At 40.3% G+C, this 21,314-nt stretch overlaps 1 protein-coding gene across 1 annotated transcript in view; it reads right to left on the reverse strand.

Moving 5' to 3' along the window:
* Positions 1-21,314, reverse strand: part of Fat4 (FAT atypical cadherin 4) — a 152,936-nt gene that overhangs the window by 40,547 nt on the left and 91,075 nt on the right. Inside the window, exon 7 of the mRNA XM_076864321.2 lies at positions 4,452-4,632. Within this exon, the coding sequence (XP_076720436.2) occupies positions 4,452-4,632 (181 nt within the window). The remainder of the gene's footprint in view (positions 1-4,451; positions 4,633-21,314) is intronic.

A 21,314-nucleotide genomic window follows, 5' to 3' on the forward strand; every position in this document is an offset into this window, starting at 1 on the left:
GCAAATTCGGATTTGGGTGTTTTGCATACAGCAATGGGATGTGTCAGGAAGGAGTGGCGTGCGGAAAGGCTAAGGTGGCCCTGGCCCAGGTTTAGCTAAACGAGAAAGGAACAGGTACCATGAACATGTATGCACTCCTTTACGCTGCTGTGCTTGCTGCTGTCCATATGGTTGTCTGTTGGAATGTAGTAATAGATTCAGGTTTTGAAAATTAAAGCATACATTGTCATATTAATATGTGTTCTTTTTCTAGACTTTGTTAAGCTCAAAAATGCACGAGAAGCGTATTTTGAATGTGAGATTCTGTAATACCACATGCATGCAAATTTGTCCTTCTAGGATAAAAAGAGAGGAAAGGCAGGCAGCTCTGCGAATAGAGGCTGAGACACATGTGCTCAGGTTTGGCTGCCTCTCTTGCTGGAGACTTGATTCTGTTCTCATTACCCAAGGAGATCTTTTCTGCTTCTGTAGTCCAGACCAAATCTGTGTGAGGTTTCAACTTTATTAGATTGGGTCTTGTTCTGTCTTCTGAACAAACATCTCAGCTGCTCTTTAAATATCCCCGCATGTTCCCGACTTCTCAGGATGTACTGAACACTCTTGGGCTATTTACACATCCTGCCATTTAAAACTCAAAACACCCCGAACGGTTTGGTTTTCATTTAGGATTTTTATAGATGAGGAATGTGAATGTAAAGGAGATTCAAATAGTTACACAAAGAAACTCACAACCTGCAAATGGTAGATCTAGAGTTTTAACTTCTGCCTTTATAACTTCAACATGCTCTTGTTCCATTACTTAGAATATAAAGAAGGTAAAGTTCAACTGAGGGAATGTAGTGGGAGCGAAAAATGCCACATCGGGTGGCAAAAGCCAAAATGAAGTCTTTCAAGGTGATTCAAGGTAGTATTGGTTACACTGATTTAATTCAAGGAGAACCAACTCGTGCATTGCTGTATTTTATCCCAGTATCATCACAGACCATATGCCAAGGTTTTGCAAAATGTGGGATGTGACCATTATGTGAAGATTTTTTTTTGTTTTAAATTGTGCCATTAGAATGCATGGAATACTTTTTGAATAAAAATTTTCTGGACCAATCTGACACTGATCACTATGGTTCAAAGTATAGGATAGCAGTTTTCAATGGATTTTTCACACAACACTAGACGAAAACAGCATATCATCTTAACATTTTTATTCTAATGATAAATGAACAGATGGGTGAAGAGATCAGTTTTTTGAATATTCAGCTTTATGCCAAGAACTTCAACATCTCAGACAAATCCTACTACTGACTGGCAGAATTCTATATGCTATCTTGAGAGGAAGTTTTTCTCTATGTGACAGATAATGAATTATCAGATTTTCAGACTAACATGAATAAGATATCTCTTTAAAATTAATATCAGGCATTTACTGGGCACTGCAGGTGACAGGTGAGGGTCAAGCATTTTCCATGGACCACAGCAATATGGATGACAGGTATGGAGAAACTATTCTGAATAGTTCACCTAACTCATTCAATTTATCTGCTAGAGAGTCAGTTGTATCATTAGCATAGCTAGTCCTCTGATTTTAAAAAGTTGATCTCCAAAAGTGTCAGGTAATTCGCACATACTATGTAATTAATAACAGTAGAGTCAGGATTCAATCCCGTGCAATTTGACTCCAAGATCTTCTCTTACATTAAACTGAAGACTTTGAACTGCATCTCGGGGTGTAGATTTAATTATTCCTATTCTTTGGTGTAGGACGAATGAAGGATGAGACACTCACTAGCCTTTTGAGGTTCGTATCCAGGGAGAAGCTGTACCTGCCACTCTCGGGGTGGTGCTAAGCACGATGACCCAGGCGGGCACAGAGTCATGACTATGGTCAGAAACTCCCCAGTGCCCCAGCCTGCTGGGATACAGTGTGAATGCCGCTGTCCTTCCTTTGACAACGCATGCACATGTCCTCTATGCCCTGGATTTCTTCCTGTGTCTCTGACCAGACCCTTAACTGCTTGGTGACATTTCCTTTGAAATCCACCTTTTACCTTGAAGAATTCCCGTGACACTCCCCAGCCTCTCTCTCTTTCCCCTGATACACTCTCTCCTACAGTGTTCTCATCTGGTTCCCCTGGTTTAAAATGCCTCCCAGACACTGATGACTCCCGGGTCTGCAAAGCTATTCCTTAGCTCCACACTCATGTCTCCAGCTTCCTAGCTGTGAATGATTGCCACCTCAAGTTATATTCAAATGGAAACTTCTGGAATCCCCCAAATCTGTGTCTTATCAGTCCCACCCACTTCAGTCAATGATGCCCAATCTGCTCTGGGGTTCAAGGCAAGATCTTAGTAAAGACAGTTCTGATTTCTCACTTTCATTTTACACTGTCAAAATCAAATGTACACCCTTAATCTATTGCCCAATCTTCATTTCTCCACCTGTATTGATTAGTATTGAAATGATCTTGCTTCTTTATACAGCCCCTCTCTAGAGTTCTGCCTTACCCATCCAATACAAATATAGAAATTTTATGGTTTTTTAAATTTTTTGGTTTTAAAATATATCCAATAGTTTCCTACCTAAAAATAAGCAATAAAATGGCTGGGATGATCTGGCACCTGCCTATCTCTCCGGCCCGTTTCTCACTCTGGTCCAAATACACTGTCCTTCTTAGATCAAACACAAGGCTCAGTTCCACCACACTGCTGTACTACTAACTTAGAGTCACGTCCTTACCGAAGCCATCTGCTAGGGTCCAAATGTGTCTTCCGAAAGCCAAAACTTAGCGGCCAAAGAGATATTATTGGAGGTGAGGTGTTTGGGAAGTGGTTTGTCAGGAGAGTGGAGCTTTCATAGTGAGTTAATGTCCCTTATAAAAGGAATGGAGCCACCAGGCACAGTGGCGCATGCCTGCAATACCAAAGGCTTGGGAGGCTGAGACAGGAGGATCAGGAGTTCGAAGCCAGCTTCAGCAACAGTGAGGTGCTAAGCAATTCAGTGAGGGTCTGTCTCTAAATAAAATACGAAATAGGGATGGGGGTGTGACTCAGTGTCTGAGTGCCCCTGAGTTCAATCCCTGGTACAAAAAAAAAAAAAGGCTGGAGCGGACTGTGGAGGCTGAGGCAAGAGGACTGAAAGTTCAAGGCCAGCCTCAGCAGCTTAATGAGGCTTTAAACAGCTTAGCAAGACCCTGATTCTAAATAAAAAATTAAAAAAAGGCTAGGGATGCATCTCAGTGATTATGAGCCCCTAGGTTTAATCCCTGGTGCCAAAAAATAAAATAATAATAATAATAAACAATAAAAGGGCTGGAGAGAGTAGGCTCACTCCTGCTCTTCCTTCAGGGGAGGACCTGGCCTTCATCTCCTCTGGAAGCACAGAGACATGTTAGTGAGGAGGCAGCAGTGAATTCTGCTACTGTAGATCACCTAGCCTTGCAGGATGGACTAAGGCACCATCTACAAATCCACGCTCTGTGTCGCTCTCCACTGTGCTGTCCTGCCTCATCTTCAAGCGGTCAACACTGGATGAAATACTCTTCTCTATCTGTGTTTAGTTGCCTACCTTAAAAAGAATGCGGGCTCAAAGTGTAGAAATCTTTTCTTCTTGGCACTCTTCTTCAAATCAGCAATTCAATAAGTATTTATTATATACTTGTGACCCTCTTACCCACTATACCATCCTTGCCAATAGGAAGAGTCGGTTTCCCAAGATGGTCTTTTTTTTTTTTTTGTTATTGTTACCAGGCATTGAACTGGGGGGCACTTGACCACTGAGCCACATCCCCAGCTCTATTTTGAATTTATTTAGAGTCAGGGCTTCACTGACCTTGCTTTGGCTGAGGCTGGCTTTGAATTCGCCATCTTCCTGCCTCAGTTTCCTGAGCCGCTGGGATTACCCAGCTCCCAAGAGGACTTTGTTAAAAGAAAATTAGTAAAAAACAAAAAAAGGAACAAATAATTGGTGAAATCATCACAGTACCACTATTTGTGCCCTGGACTGACAACTGATCTGACCTCCTCTGTCCCTCTGAGCCACCGCTTTCCTTGTGATTTAACCCACTCTAATTGGAACAGTACCAGCCTACAGAGGGGGCATGTGAAAAATGATCTGTGTCTTTAGGACTTCTAGAAAATGTGGGAATCTTCTTCCACACGTTTGTCCTGGGCCAGGAAGAAAGGGGGGGGAGCTGTACCAACTGGGCCTTACGGGTAGCGGTCTCGCCTTCTCTCTGAACAACGGTCCACACTGCTGTTCTCTGTTACTGCTTGATTACTAAGAGTAAGAACATTTGTTATTGTCTTAGTCCTCATTGTGGTGATGATTATTCAGCAATAGAAAGCAGGACTAGCGCTATGCATTGGTATGCAATTTCCAGAAAGATTTTATTCATTTAATCCAAAAACTAGTGTTTAATGAGAAAATAACCAAAATTTACAAAGTCCCAGGTACTGACCTTATCACCGCATTTGCTGAAGCATCAGCGTCGGAGGCATTTACCAACAGGACATCCGTTCCAGTTGCTGCATCTTCAGGAATTGATATGAAATACATCTTACTGGCAAAAGTGGGGACATTGTCATTGACGTCATCTACGATGACATGGATTGTTCCCGTTCCCGTCAAGGCAGGGGATCCTAGGAAGACAAGAAAATCAAGTTCAGTGCTAAAAAAATAAAAAAGACAAACAGAATGATTTTGACAACAATTAGACATAACTAGGAGAGAGAATTTAGATAACATCAAAGCAAAATTTCTGAATATGTTAGACAAGCCATAGAGTGGCTTTTCATTTCATCATAAGAAAAATATTTTCTTTGATGACCTAGAATTCGACGTTGTTCCTACTGATTCTGCACGAAAAGCATGTGCCGTGCGTGCACTTATTTTATTTGAGAGGTGCTGATTCAACAGTGTAGAACTCGATAGTATCATTTTCATGCCACAAAAGAGACACTACCAGCAATTTCTGGTTACATTAAAATAGTGAAAATGAGACTTGGAGCAATCCACTGGCTGGTCAACTAATGTGGCTGTTAAAAACTGCATTCCTATTTGTGCCTCTCCCTGCTACCATCTAAAAATCCACAGAGCCTCTAAGGTATTTAAATCCCTTTGTTCATACTAATGGGTACTAGTTTATAGAACTATAGAATAAAATAAGCTTTGAATTATATCTCAAAACTGTAATCTTGCACTTATGATTAATGAGCTGATGTAGTGGTTGCAATTAATTAACATGATTCACTTTAATTTCTTGTTTTAGTTCTATTATCAGAGTTAAAACCCAACATTTAACAAGAATTTGGAGGCACTATCTGAACTAGAAAATTTTAACAAGCTCATTTTGTGGTGAAGATCAGACACCATCTTTGGTTGGAATTTTGTGGGCTGTCCCCATATCTAAACACAGAATCATCTCCTTTGGTTGTGCTTTAAAAACCATTTTTCAAACTTTAACTCTTCCAATAAAAACAAGAAAGACCCATTTAACTGCATGTATCTAAAATAAGTCAGGCCTAACACATTCTCTTTTTTGTCTATAAGACATTGCTTTTCCTCCCACAAAGTCATTTCCCTCTATATGAAGTTAAGTCCCGCCCATTTTCCTATTCAGAGTACCTTAAGTAAAGCCATCAGTCACTCATTCATTTATTCATCTGTAAAATATTTATGTCCATACTAATCAATAGTAGTTTATAGAATTATAGGATGAAACAAGCTTCAACTTATATCTCAAAGCTGCAACTTGATTATCACAGAATGATGTTGAGATTCACAACCTTTGAGTATTATTTTTCTAATAATCTTGCAATTTACTAATACTTTCTTTAGCACTATTCAACCTTTTTTTTTCTGTGATTGTAGATTGTAATTCTTGATAGCATTGTACCAATTGGCTTTTATGATCAGGTGTGTAGAAACAAAAATTAAAACACTAGAAAATTATGTAATGCAATGATTTTACTGTTCTACTTTTGTGCTCTGTACAGGAAGCTCAAATTCTATGTGAAATAGAGAACACTTAAGGCCCATTTAGGTGGACACTGTAAGAAGTATGGCATCTCCTGGATATTTCTGCAATTAAATTCAGGTTGCACGCTGGTAATTGTTTGCACTCACACACACACACATACACATATATACATGTGTGTGTATGCATGTGTATCTTTTTCAGTAAGATACTTTACATACAGCATTTCATGTCATTATCATATTTTGAAATTCATAACTATAGAAATCTTATTTATTAATGTTTGATTTTACATCATAGGAAATGAAATTAACCCTCACTGTATTGGTTATATTTATAATTCACTACAAACTTTAAATAATGTAATTGCCTTTTCAATAGTCACTTATCATAACTGATGGTAAGATTATTCTAAATATTACACACACACCCCAAAATAGATAAAAGAGTGTTATAAACACCGAAGAAACATTTCCAAATGAGGCTTTAGAAATCTCATGTAGCATATTAATATCGGTAATTGAGTTCTTAGAGATATGTGCAAGAAATGAATATAAATGGTTGCAATTTATCTTTATAGATCAATACCTCTGTCATCTTTGTTTTGAAGACAGATTTAGACAGGCAGTCAGTGTAGAAAGGTCAATCCAGCCAGGTCGGATCTAGGAGGTCAATTTTGAGGGAGTCTGGGAGTTGGAGACTGTCCCCTGAAGGATCTACCTGTCCCTGCTCCCACCTGTTGCCAAGGTGACCTTCCCAGCTCCTACAGGGAGCTAGAAGGTTGTTAAAGTGCCCTTGTCTACTCCACCCTGCCCTTCCCCCTTCCACCCACCTTTGGCCTCCCACCGAGCATTCCTGGGCCTAGTCCTGTCCACAGGAAGGAGAAAGATGAGTGGTAGGAGGGAGGCAGGAGAACAAAAGGATTCCAGGACATATAAAAAGGGCAGAACACCTCCTTCTTGGGATACCAGGATACAGCTATGGCCCCTTCTCCCTCCTGGAAGAAGTCTATGTTTCCCCTTTTTAAATAAACCCTGCTTCATATGCCTGCCTCAGCGTGCGTCTCCAATGTTCAAACTCCAGCCTGTGGGAAGCAGGACCATCACCTATAACCGGCGGTATCAGTTTATCTGTGAAACTTGTAACTTGTTCAACACCACAGACCCAGTGAGGAGGGCAGCCCAGATCTGACACCAGGGAGGCACCCTGGAGCGTCCTCCCAGCCCACAGCCCCCTGGCATTGTGGGCAGAGGCTGCCCAGGAGATGCCCCCCGCAGAGCTGACAGCAAAACCAGGCAGGAGACGGAGAAAGGGCCACCTGGGAGGACGCTGGCCACCTGGGAGGACGCTGGCTATTCACCAGTTCAAGTCTGCGGGCTTTTGGATCCAAGAGTCTTGGCATAAATTTACAATTTCTCGTGAACCCCATATTACAGCTAAAATAATTATTCAGGAGAGCCCTGCTGAAGACCAATGTTTAGCCTAAATTCTTTGAGCATGTATTTGATTACATACAGTTTACAAAATTAAAGTTAATGATCTGAATAGCATGAGTAGTCCTCCTTCTGGTTGCATTTAAAAAAAGTAAATGTAGAGAATATCTAAACGTTTGGGCAAAAGAAGTGTTAGAGGAAGGACAGATGCACGTGAGGAATTGAGAGACGGGGTAACTAAATCAGGGTTCCAAGGCAAAGAACAGGGAAGAGGCAGGGCTCTGTGGTCTCTCTCATGGATACCTTTCCCCACCCCCATCTGTCTCCATATGTGAAGTTGAAATAGTGAATAGAATGTTACCCCTAAGAGGTAGTGAGGGGAATGGAATCATTAACCAGCTCATGACCCAGGCCTTGGATGCTACCTAGCACATAGTTAAAATGCCTTCTCTATTACTCATTATTGCTCTCATACTTGTTTCAGAAACAACACTAGGAGATTGGTTGACATATAAAAGCCCTATTTTTAATTTTATGGATTTCTATATTTATAGCTCTTGGGATGGTTTTTCCCTTCACAAACCTTTCATCCAAGTCCTATGATAACATTATTGGGGGAGAACATTTTGAATCACAATTCATCTTCAGTTTCTTGGTAGCATAGATATGAGACATTCAGTTCTCAAAAATTTCACAGCTTTATGGAAGACTCATTGTATTATTTTCAAATGCAAAACTTTAAACTTACTGTGAGATTTTAAGGAAGATCTGTGTATCTCTGATATGAACACATTGCATTTTAATCCACACGCTTCAACTTGTTAAGAAACGACCCAGCAACTGCCAAGCAAGGGATTTATCTTTGGTATTTTTAAGTGCCTGGTGACACACAATATGGAAAACCACATGAAATGACTAACTCCCTGGTCAAGAGCATGTGATCCCTTTCTTTGTCTGTCAAGCTACATATTGTTGCTGATGCATGTTCTGAGTTAGGAGCAGTCAGGAAAAGAGGATGGTGACACAGAGGACTTTCAGGAGTCCAATCTTTTTCCACACCCTCTGGCGCCCCCAACCTCTCATTGGTCGACAAACGGCATGATGTGAGGACGTCATTGCGTGTCAGCTGTAGGCAGAAAAGTGCAAGCAGGGGAGAAAAGTGGGAATGTCACCCGATTTCACAGAAGTATCTTTCCTACTCTTCTTGCCAGATGAGGGATACAATTCCCCAGTCCTGGGCCACCAAAGACTGTGGGATCTCCTTGTTTGTGCTGGTGAATGATGAAGCCATGTCATTGCCCTTGATTTTCAGTTTGTTTGCTTTTCTTCTTTTTTAATTCTTCCTTTTAACTTTGTGAAGAAATCATCCAGGGTGCTCATGTTTCTGTTTCCCAGAATTTTCCCGGGTGCATCCCATGGGAACTGCCCCATGACAGTTCTATTTTCTATAAGTTAATACAGAACTGCCCCATGACAGTTCTATTTTCTATTCATTCATCTTCAGTCTTTCTGCTGGCTCCTCTGGTTCACCTGCCTGCCTAGGGCTTGTCTCTTCTTGTTAGTTACCAGGATGCTCACCTTCAATATGTCAAAAGTTGAAACCAATTACTGTCTCTAAACCAATTTATATATAAATTGAAATATATGTGTGTGTATATATAATCGCATTCTCATTTGATACCAGATCAGTGAATGAGTATTTCATGAATGTAATACAACATTTAATATACAGATTCTATGAAACAGGTATCACTGTTTAATTTTTTAAAAAGAATTAACTATTTTTAAAAATATTCAGCTATAATGTTAAAAAAAGAACCAATTTTGAATTCTTAAAGCATTCTTTTCTAAGCTTTTAAGCTCAGAAAAACTATGCCACTCTATTGCAGATCTTGGAATCTACATTATTAACATTATTATCAATATATTTCTGTCATATCTTTTATTAATCTGTAAACTAGGCAAAAACAGGAATAATTCTGTTTAAAGGATCTTTATAAAATCCTATAATAAATACCATTAGGGCATGTAGTTGGTCTGTATTAACTTCTTTAGTTTTATACACACGGATCTGGTCTAGTGACCACATCACTGCAAGTTCAAAGAATTGAACACCTCTAGAAATACTCAATTTGAGAATGCAGGCCTTAGCCTAGGACTGGGGTCAGAGAACAAGACTGGTGATAAAGGTCAGAATTTTGGAGCTAGCATACTCATAAACAGAAGGTACTGATTAATCCTGAATCCCCTGAGATTCAGAGCAGGAGGGGCCGTGTGCACATGAGTGGATCTGAAATGATGAATTATGTAGGCAGCGGTGTAAGAGGCAAGATTGTTCAGTTCTATCATTTATGGAAATCAGATGCAACCAGAAAGGAGAGAGAGGATGTACCACTAAACCCCTGATGGAGGATAGTGCACCAATAAGAGGAATGGAAGGCACAAATGAACACAAGGTCAAGGTCTCAGAAATTTGTAATTACAGAGATTTGAAGGGTGCCACGGACATTCACATTAGAAGTCAGAAATGCAATTATGATTCAAAAGTCCAGTTACAATTCATAGAAGACAGAAGGAATTTCAATTTTCAATTTATAAAAATATATGTATTATATAGTAGATACATGTGTTTACAAGTGTATATATGTATAGATATAAAATAAACATGGGTAAATGTATAAGGATCTTTTTTACATTATAGACATCAAATGCATATATGTATTTTATATACTCTATGGGTATGTAAAGTACACAGATGTGAAAATACTGGTTTAAAATGCCACATGAATGAAACTATAAATGGTGCAAAAAACAATCACTTGTGCTTGCGCACACATTCTCTCTCTCTCTCTCTCTCTCTCTCACAAACACACACACACACACACATATGCACACACACACACAGACTAGCTGCAGGGTACTCTTCCCATTGTTCATTATGCCACAGGTAATCCTAGGCATTGTGTGGGTCAGATTTTATGCATTTGAATGTGGGAGGTGATTAAACTAGTCCTGCCTTTACCACTGGTGGCTTAATAGGCTCAAATACATCAAAATGAACTTCAAGGAAATTTAAAATAACATCGGAAAAAGAAGAAGTTGTAGGTGAATGCTCCATCACCAAACACATGCCTGCTAAGTGTAAGAGACAAGTCCAAACAACTGTTCAAAGGTTAAACTCCATGCAGGTCGTATTTTTGTATTATCCCCTATAAATAAAACATGCTTTTCTGAAACATGAAAAGCTATTGAAACAGAAACAGAATTTTTGCTTAACTGAAATCCATTTCCTTGAGTAAAGCTGATTTCACTCGTGACATTAACCACTGGGTACATGGACGCCTCGATCTCGTATGTTGATTACAGTCAGGTGTGAGCTTCTATTTTACCATGAAATAAACACGTTTTTTTCTCACAGTAAGTAAAGTATGCACTGAAAATGTACTGAAGTGAAGACCTTCTGTGTTAACCTTGAAGGTTACATGGTTAGATTTAAATGAGAATCCAGGAAATACATAAAATAAATATGTATAGCATTGTCAATGTTACCAATAGCTCCCTATTTTTAAATTTATTTTATCAAATAATATATTACTTTCTTATTAGTGCTATGATTATGTCTAAGTAAGTTATGTATAATCTATAATTACAATTTTATACACACACACACCCTTAAGTATCACTTAATATTTTTCTTTAAATCTTCAGGATCTTATTAAAAGCAGCATATTTCCTCCATGTAATCTGCATACTGTATAGAGACAAGAAAACTAAAAGAAATGATTTAATTGTGTTATGAAAATTACAGTGAAATATTGCACAATGCACTTTACATCATGGATCTCTGCATAAAAAATGGCTAAATACTAAATTTTCTGGCATGGCTATTTTACAAGAATACTTTTAGATTATAAAATAAAACAAATATTAATTATTTTATCCTTACAACATTCACATTGATAAACCACTATTCAGAGAACATTAAAACATATAAATCAACATGGATACAAAAACACTGAACTCAAACTCTGAAATCAACCTAGCTCCTGACTCCTTAGAACAATAGAAAATTATCGATTTCATGAAATAACTATAAAAATCGGCTTCAAAATGTTTAAATTTTGACCAGATAAAACTAAAGAACTTTCAAAAAGAAAGAAATTTCTTTATAATGAAATCAGGTCATTTTCTATTATACTTGATGTTTATCTTTTCAGTAGTATGAAATTTTTCTTTGATATTGGAAATAGTATATTGGCATATCAGTTTATTTTCTTCGTATACTCAGATTTACAGCTTATATGAAATGAATGAGTGATAGACTGACATTTTATCGGCTTAATTCTATGGCAATTCTAGCTCTTATTCAACAAAAGTTTGGAACTTATCATTTGTATTTTCCATCTTATGAAAATGAAGTTATATATAGAAAGATTTATCACTACTAAAAGACTAATTGATTTAAAGAAACTTATTTAATAAATGATTCATTATATTTATGTCACTAAGAGACATGAGACAAAGCCTTGATAGAAATCAGAGGAAGTAAAACAACCACCAATTATCAACCATGAAAACAAAACTCTTGAGATAAAAACTTCCACAGAAGTCACCATAGCTGCTTTCGACTCAGGCACACAGTAAGTGGAATGCAAAAAGTTTCTGTGGTTGAGAAGAACTCCAGTATCATTTGACTTATGGAATCACTGTGACTTCCATAAACATTTTCAGGCAATTTTCATTATTAAAAATGCTTGTCCTAATACACAAGGCAAACTTCTCATGAAAACAGTTCTAACAAAATACATTCTTTCTGGAACATTTAGAAAATAACTCTTCAGATGTAAAATGTCATAACACAATTCTAACCTCTCCTCTGATCGCAGAGCCATCTGTACTGCAATGACTCCCATCAGCTAAACAATGTGACAGACAGTATTGATTGAAAATGTCACCATGTCCTCCCTAAGAAAGTACAGCAGGGTGGCTTGTCCTCTTAGCTGTTGACATGCACTTTTGCAAAAACATCTTGGTTCTTCTCCATCAAAAGCTAATTTCCAATCAATCAGCACAGGAAGGCGGCTTATTCCCTTTTTCATGGGGTGATGAATACCCTTAATTAGAAATGCTAATAACTCAACTTTTCCCCACAGACAGGTTAATTATGTTAACACACAGACACTTCATAATGGAACTTTTTGGCTAAATCTATAGCCAGAATCTCTCTATGTCTCTTTAGCATATTAGACTCTGAATAGTCTAATATATGATGGATATAATTTATGCACAGATTAATCTCCTACCTCATATGAAATGCAAACACCCTCCCCGCAGATGACTGCGTTCTCTGTGATGCATGTTCCATAATCCAGTATCTTATCTAACATTTGCTTTGCACACTGTGCTTTATAAAACCCCGTGGGTGCACATTTCTTGGCTTGATCAAGAGAGTAATCCTGTGGTTTCTGATTTATGAAAAATCCTACTTTATGAAGTTTATAAATTATTTTAATGATAGATAACCACAAGTTTGATTTTGTTTTTGTTGTTGCTGTTGTACTCTGCACTCCTTTTAATAGGAAAGAAATCCATCCAACAAAGAGAAACTATTACAGACATGGTCTATATAGAAAAGAATATGGCAGACCAGTGAAGAGGGGGAGATAGTGAGTAACTAGCAAGGTGCTCCCTGGTGTTTCAAATCCTGTGCTCGCTGATAAACAGCGAGCGTGAAACATAAGTCCTGTAGCTTAATTTTTATTGATGGGGTTTTGTTTCTTTTTTTAAATTTTTAGTCCATAAAACTGGAAGAAGTGTCTACCTGGGCTGTTTAGATTAAAGGAGATAATACAGCACAGCTCCTGGTGTGCAGGGGAATTCAGTGGGACAGAACGGCAGCATCCTAATGTCTCTGCCTTCCCAAGATGCATCTCTCCCTGACTGTCTTCCTTCAGAAGTTTTATCTAACTTTCCACGTGACATTTCCAGTGACGAGGTCATTGTATCTTAAAGATAACATGTCAAAAAACAATTCTTGACAATTGCCCTAAAATCTCGACTGTCTTCATCTACAAATTGCCCAGGCCACTTGTTTAGGATTCCTGTGTGGCTTCTCTGGCTTCCTTGATTCCTACACCTCCAATTCCATCCTTGAGTCCTGTTGGCTCAACTTGTTAACTGGATAACAAGTTCTTGACACCTGCTGGAATTCACAACACACCACCCTGAGGGGCGACATCTGGGCCTATTAAAGTCTGAATGTGAAGGAGCTGGGAATGGTGGGTGCAGAAAGGATCCACCCGTCCTCTCCTCCCCTGAAGCAGGTCCTAGAAGTGGGTGTCCTCCCCCTTCCCCCTGAAGACACAGTGGCTGGCTGCTCCCCCAGTTCCCTCAGTTTGTCCCCTCTCCAGATCTGGTACAGACACCTGCAGGCGACTTTCTCCTGGTCTCCCTCCCCTTTTGCAGTCTCAGTGTCACTTGGAACTCCTGTTAAAGACTCTTCCGGTTTCACTTGCTGATCTCTCTTTGGCCTTGCTGATTTACAGGGTCCCACCACTGACCCCAAAGGAGCACAGGGAAAGGGAGACTCTTCCACACCACACTCAGCTGAGTTCAGACACCACCCTCAGGGACTAGTGTAAGGGGCTCTTGGCCACCATCTCTCCTTTCTTCTCGCCCACTGCTCCTGACTCTCTTCTCCCCAGAACCAGTTATGCTCACACCCCAGCACTCCCCTGTCCAGAGCCCTGGTGAGGCTTCACCTGGGCCTCAGAGGTCACACAGGTGATGCGCCCTGCTCCCCTGGGCTGCCCGGGCTCCTTTCCTCCTTGTTCCAGTCCACCCAGAGTCCAGCTGGCTCTTAGATAAAACAAACTCATCCCCACTGCAAGGACTCAGGTCCACACCACACCACTTAGGAATGCCCACCTCTCACCCTCCTGACTCCAGTTCCCTCTCTCAGACTCCTCACGGGCTTCATTTAACTCATTGCCTTTCACGACGTATGCATTATGTTTTGTTGGTTGTCTGTCTATCTGACTATAATCCAAGCTCTAGCACAAAAGAACTTCTCTTCTCACCAGCGACTGGGATGCCTGAAGATGCTGCTCCCTAAACACTTCCTGACAAATCCGCATCGGCACGCTTGTTATATACTAATAAACCCCACAAAACAGAATGGTGTTGTTGGCTATAATTAGAACATACTTACAAGGTATATTAAGTTAGCATCACAATCTGACTGCAATAAACACAAAATGATAACTGGCAGTGATGATTAGCAATCTCATCATCCTCTACCTGAAAAGACTAATAAGTTCTCTGTATCTTCTCCTACTTAATCATTTCATTTGAACCATGCCCAAAAGCTACTTTCAAAAGATCGTTATTGAAATCACTGATTCCTGATTTGGCTTCACTTAAGAATGTTTTGAAAATCTTATTTCTTTAGGAAAAGGAAAATAAGCATTGAATATTTTACTCATTAAAGTGTAATGAATAGGTTATGAAAAGAAACAGGTTTTTGAATTACATTTTTCGAACTTGATGTTGAGCTGAGAGTCAGTAGGATATTTCAAGGAGTATCTTGATTTCCCTAAAGTGTGCAATAAACAATGTCCACGTGAGCAAGAACTGGGCTGAAATGCAGAAGTCTTGGCACTCCTCTGCCCCCACCTGGGACTGAAAGCTGTGGCAAACTCTCCTTACCCAGGCTGCCATTCCCTTGTCCGGAAAATGAAGCCAGTAGTCTGGCTCATCTCCGGGAAGGCTTCTGGCCAAAAAAATTATCATTTTAAATGAAATTTCTCTAACTTAGAATTTTTTTTTTTTGTACATAGTTCTCTTCATAAATACCTCCACACTACACCATGAATTACAACTGTAACATCCCAACTGCTGTACCACCTTGTTCTGCTGCCATCTCACACATGAACTCCGTTCCTCGAAATAGTAGGTGCAGCTCTTCATGGTTCACAGGCTTTGGTTTGCCAGAGAGAACAAAAGATTGTCTTAAGTTAAAATAAATCCCAGAGACCTAGACAATTTTACTTGCATAGATGTATGTGTATATATTAGGATAGCTTATCCAAGCCCCCAAATTTTCACAACAAAATTCAACACAAGCAAACTTCTCCTGTTGTTGATGTGAAGAAGGACAGGCCCCGATATTTGAGGAGCATGAAACCGACCGTCCCATGGAGGATAAGAGCAGAAATGCTGAAAAGGTGCTGGGGTATTTGAGAGACTGGGAAGGTGTGAATCTTGCTTTGCTTTGGGAAACCCAGATGGAAAAAAATTGCCAAGTAGTAAAACTTTTCAAAACCATGAAGAGTTTTGCTTATGCAGATTTTGAATTAGCATATCTTACTAAGAAAAAGTAAGCAGCTACTAAGCACAGAGTAGCAACAAGACCTGTCTAGATAACAGAGTTGAGCAGGAGCCAGAGGGTTGGGGGAGAGTCATGAGAATACGGCTCAGGCAGTGTTCTAAGCACTTGGAACTGAATTAAAGCCATAAAATGCTTCAGTGGGTCCTAGCATGTGACCACAATTCATCACATTGCAGGAAACACCACGGAGCCTCAAGCATTTGCACTGCTTTAGGCAGAGGTCAGTTTGAATGACCACAACCGGTTTAGCAAAAACTTCTGGAATTCCAGCCATGAGTTTAAAAAGATTTTTGTATTTTTTCCTTTGTCCTTTACAAAACCTGCAAGTGGAAAATATGGAACAATAAGAGAAATACAAGTGTGTTATGTAAATAAGAACAACGGTTGCCCATTAAAACAACAGGTGGGGTGATTAATGGATAACAGATTATGATCTTTCTCATTCATTTAAATTACTCATTCATTCAGCAGCATGTATTAAGTCCCCCTTTTGCCACAGACCCTGTTGTGGGAATGGTTCTCAATAACGCTGAGGAAGCAGAAGTTCTGGAAGGATGATCAGGGTGGGTGAGGTCAACACAGGATGCCACTCATGAGCTGGACCACATGTATGCAGAAGGTTTTAGACAGCAGCCAGTGTTAAGAGCTCACAGGGCAAGGTGATAGAGAAGAAGGAAAGGGGCCGAGTGAAGACTCAGGAAGTCCTCTCAAAGAAACCAACACTTTAGATAAAAGCAAGATTTGAGATCTCCCCCAGTTCCACCATAATAGAACACAACTGCTGACAGCGGAGCAGAACACTCCAGGTGGCCACAGGCAGGAAAAGGGGGCCATTGGCCATGCGTGGCCACTTTTCAGCAACGGCTCTCAAGATGCCAGCGCCCAGGTCTGAAATACAGAGGTGTCAATATTTCCATGGTGACCAAGTTCAAACTAGCAGCATGATGGCACCAAACACAGAAAAGAGGAGTGCAGGGTGAGCAGGCACCAGTGCCCCCAGCTCTGGACCAAAGCAGCAACAGGAGATGGAAGAGTTCAGGTGGGTGAGGAGTGACCCCTCGCGCTGCACATGGTCAGGGGTCAGCAGTGTATCATTCTTGGAAGCCAGTGGAGGGGCTTTAAGCCAGCCATGGGGTATGATGATCAAATTTATAGTTTTAAAAGTTCATGAGATGCCTGCTGTTGGGTGCGGCATGCGGGAGAACACACAGAGGGTTGGAAAGCTCTGGAAGTGGCCCTGGCTGGACCGAGGTGGAAATCATGGAGATGAAGGAAAGCAGATAAATTCCAGGCACTGCAGATATTCTGAGGCAAAGTCCACTCATAAGTAGATTTGTTGAAGGAGGAATAAAGCATAGTAGGGTGTACAGTAGGGTTACCTTCCCTGTTGTGAAATGGGGAACAGAGAGCAGTCTGTGGAGGAAGGAGATCACCCAGTTTTACTTTAGTCCTGTTTAGCTTGAGACTTATCTAGCAAACAGGGGCCCAATTAATAGCTAAAATAAGCCATTTTCTTACCTACTTTGAATTTTTGTAGGAATTAGTATTTTTTTATAGATATAAATCTGAAGCCATTCACAGGTAACCTGTCCATAGAACACAGCTGTCATGGTATTGGATGCTCAGAATGGTATACTTCAAAAAATTAATGCAGAATTTTAATTGACAAATTGAAAGTATATCCTGTGTAATTGCCTCTAGGATATATTTCCAATTTGCCAATTAACATTCTGCATTAATTTTTTGAATTATACCATTCTGGTTTCTGATCATTCCCTGCTAATAACTACACTTGAGATATTCTGTTTATTGCACACTTGATAAAACAGTAGGGCCAACTCTTGTGAGGAGAGCGTGGAAGGACATTAACTGCTTTAAGGAAGCACCTCTTTTGGAAGGTCCTGTGCAGGCAGAGCCTGTGGCCCCAGGATTTCCATTCGGTCCAGTACAATAAATAATGCATAGTGAAGGCAGCATATCTGTGCTTTTAATTACAGTTAAAATACCATCTTTAATTGAGTTGCAGTCTGTTTAGCAATTTAATCCTATGGGGGGGGGGCGGTGATGAGCTAAAGCCTTTTTGCTCTGTTCTGTTTTTAGTAATGTAACCATCCAGTCTCATACACGTGATGGTGACTGTAGCTTATTTTGAGCAGTAGACAGGAGTGGAGAGATTCCAGATGTGCTGCTCTATGGACATGTAGTCAGTAAATAAAAACACAATGACAGCTGGAATGCTAATGTTTTCTTCAAAAAAAAAAACTCAAAGATTTAGAAGTTTGCAAGATTAAAAAGCTGCCGCCCAATTCCTACCCCCATTGGCGATGACCTATCTCTCTGCTGCCACCAGATAAGAGCAAAGGGAAAGTGATTTGTGAGATAAAGAATAAAACTGTCCAACTCTTTTTCTTCAGAGCACTTTGACATTTTCCTGATCCTAGGAACACTACAAAATTGAGCATAACATGGTATCCGGGTCTGAAGACTGCCAGGGTTTTCTCATGTCATCCTCCAGTCGGACTGCTAAATCACAGCGGTGAATACGTATCTTAAGTCCTGTGTCAGAGAGTGCATTCCTGGAAATAGGACTGAACTGCAGATTCTGAAATCTGATGTCTAAAACTTTCACATTTTCCTGAAACTGTGGCTAATCATGATATCGAAAGGACAAAGGAGCTAACAGAACATAGGGATGGGGTCACATAAGAGTCTCAGTGACGTTAAGTTCATCTGACCTAATGTTCCTCAGAGTGTCTGGTTTCTGTCTGCATTTACCCACGAGGGATCCTCAGGCTCCTCCGGAATGAGCACATCCCCCAGTGGTCCCAGGAACACCAGGGCATTTCAGAGCAACTCAAAAGAAAGCTCTCTTGGACAGCTGGGCTTCGGGACAAGGTTCTACTTATTCTTCCATTTCCAGTACTGAGAAAGGGTTGTGCCCTAAGGCCGCGGTGCCCTGCTGACATTCCTCAGGCTCCCAGCCGCTCTTTACACCCTTCAAGTCCCCAAGGAACACTTCCTCATACTTGGATCTTTGGGAGCTTTCTCTCCTGCACTCAACACTCCCCCTTTATCAGTCCCCCTTTCTCCTTGATGGCAGGCTTTGCACATAGTAGGTCTCACATTTAACCGCCTGAGTCCTTCGCAGACACGAGTTAGACTTCTACTATTCCTTCTTTCACTAAGCAGTCTGCCTCCCTGAGGTCCCTCAGGGTCAGGTGACGGCATGAGGAATTTTCAGTCTGGATCCAGGGCACCAGGACCCGTTCCTGCGCAGTCTGCACGTGTGGACCAACGCCGCACGCAACCATCTTCTGAGAAAGCTCCCCTGCAGGCTGACTCATGCGTGTCAAGAGGAAATATTTTTAGCTCTCTTCATCTCAAGTCTTCTTTCTTTCTTTTTCCCCCTAGCCAAACGTCCCTTTTGTGTTATTATTCTGATGAAGAAATACTACGAGTGTTTGTTAAACTTTCTGGCCAAGCCCACTAAGCCTGCTCAACCATAATTTGGCTGGACTACACTTTTTAAAATTTGTGGTCTTTTGGAGTGGTTAAACACTTACTGTGCATGTATTCTTTAGAAGTTTAATAAGAAATGCCTGATACGCAAAAGAATGTTTCAATCTATATATTGATTAAGTGAGGTTTTATATGAATGGTAATTATTTTTTAAATAAGATTTTAGAAATTTGATCCATAGATTTTGAAAGACAATATTTATGTAGTAAGGAGTATGGCAAATACTTCTAAGATTATGAACATCAAAAGTTGGTGGAAAACCACTATTGTTAAAATCATTTTACATACTTATGGGAAAGAAATGAGGTTTAGCAGTTTAACATGTTATACCAATTAAATTTATAATAAATACTTCCTAGTTGCTACTACTCCATTTTACAGAGGAAAGTATGAAGTTGAGAAAAATGTTGTAATTCACCAGAATCACAAAGAAATGAATGACAGAACCAGAATTTAAATAAGATCAGTTCAAATTCAGATTTCTATTTTTGCATTATTATGGGGATTGCTTTGCAAATAAGAGAACTGCTAAAGTGAATTTTTTTCCAAATTCTCCTTGACCTATGCTGTGATTTAAATATGAGGTTTTCCTCAAAAGCTCATAAGTTAGATAAGGCAAGAATGATCTAAGATAAAATGACTAGAATATGAAAGCTATAATCTAAGAGAGGATTAATCCACTGATATTGATTAACTGGGTGGTAGCTGTAGCAGGCTGGGTATGGCTGGAGGAGTTAGGTCGCTGGTCTTGTACCTTTCGGGTTTCTGTTTTGTCCCTGGTAACCAAAGCTCTCTCTGCTTCCTGATTGCCACGTCTCCAGTACCTTTCCTCTGTTAACCTTTCCACCCCACGTTCTGCCTCACCTGGGGCCCAGAGCTATGGAGTGGCCATCTTTCAGCTGAACATCTGAAACCCTAAGTCAAAATAAACTCTTCCACCTCAAAAAAAGTTCTTGTCAGGTCTTTTGGTCACAGTGACGAAAAAGCTAACTAAAACAGAAATTGATACAGAGAAGTGGAGTCACTGCTGTGACTAATCTGACCGTGTGGTTCAGAAGACTTTGGAGCTGGTTTTCAGGGGCAGAACTTTTACAAACTTTAGAGATGCAAACTGGGAATGCTTTAAAATGTTGTAAGTGAGCTTCATGGATGATTCTGGTGGAGGCTAAAAGATTAGAATGCCACTAGAAGTGTGGTCGGTAGAAACTGGGCTAGTGAGGTTTCCGAGGAGGAGGGCCCTACGGGCTATTAGCGCCTAGGCCATTCATGTTACATTCGGCCAAAGAAGTCGTTCTAAATTTTGTCCTTGTCTTCAGACTTTCTGTGAGTTGGAATTTACAAGTGTTGGACAAATTTATGTGAAAATTTCAAGGCAGCACAGCCTTCAGGATATGGCACGAATATTGCTGGATGTTTTTAGCCAAGTTTACTATGAAAATCAGGAGCAAAATGCAGCATATAAAGATTCGAAAAACTTGGCAGTTTGTCCAGAAAAGTACAAGAAAAACTGTGGCTAAGGAAGTTCTGGTTGTTAAAGAGGTCACAATTACTAAAGAAATACTGAATACTTTACCCTGAAATAATAGGAAAGATGACTTGAGGACATCTCAGAAATTGGAAAGACCACACCCATATCCAGCTGAAGGGTGTAAAAGTAGAAACCTTTTGAGCAGAGAGCATGGGGGCACCCACCATGCTTGCACAGGGGGGCCTAGGAAGTTGTTTCTCCAGGTCTAGCTGGCCAGGCACTGAGAGCTTGCTACAGCCATGGCCTCAGGAGGTATGGCGACTGGGAATGTGGTGGCAGACCCTGGTGGCAACAGCAGAGTTCTGGTTCAGCAGGGATGCAGGATGCTGGAGTAGTGGGTCATTAAGGGTTCCACCAAGATTTCAAAGGAAGTCCTGGAAGACCAGATTCAATGTAAAAACAAAACAAAACAAAACAAAACAAAACAAAAAAAACAGAGTCTCTGCAGGCTTTCCCTGAAAGGCTGATGCAAGAAA

Source organism: Callospermophilus lateralis, chromosome 8 (assembly GCF_048772815.1).
Source record: "Callospermophilus lateralis isolate mCalLat2 chromosome 8, mCalLat2.hap1, whole genome shotgun sequence".
Taxonomy (NCBI): Eukaryota; Metazoa; Chordata; class Mammalia; order Rodentia; family Sciuridae; genus Callospermophilus; species Callospermophilus lateralis.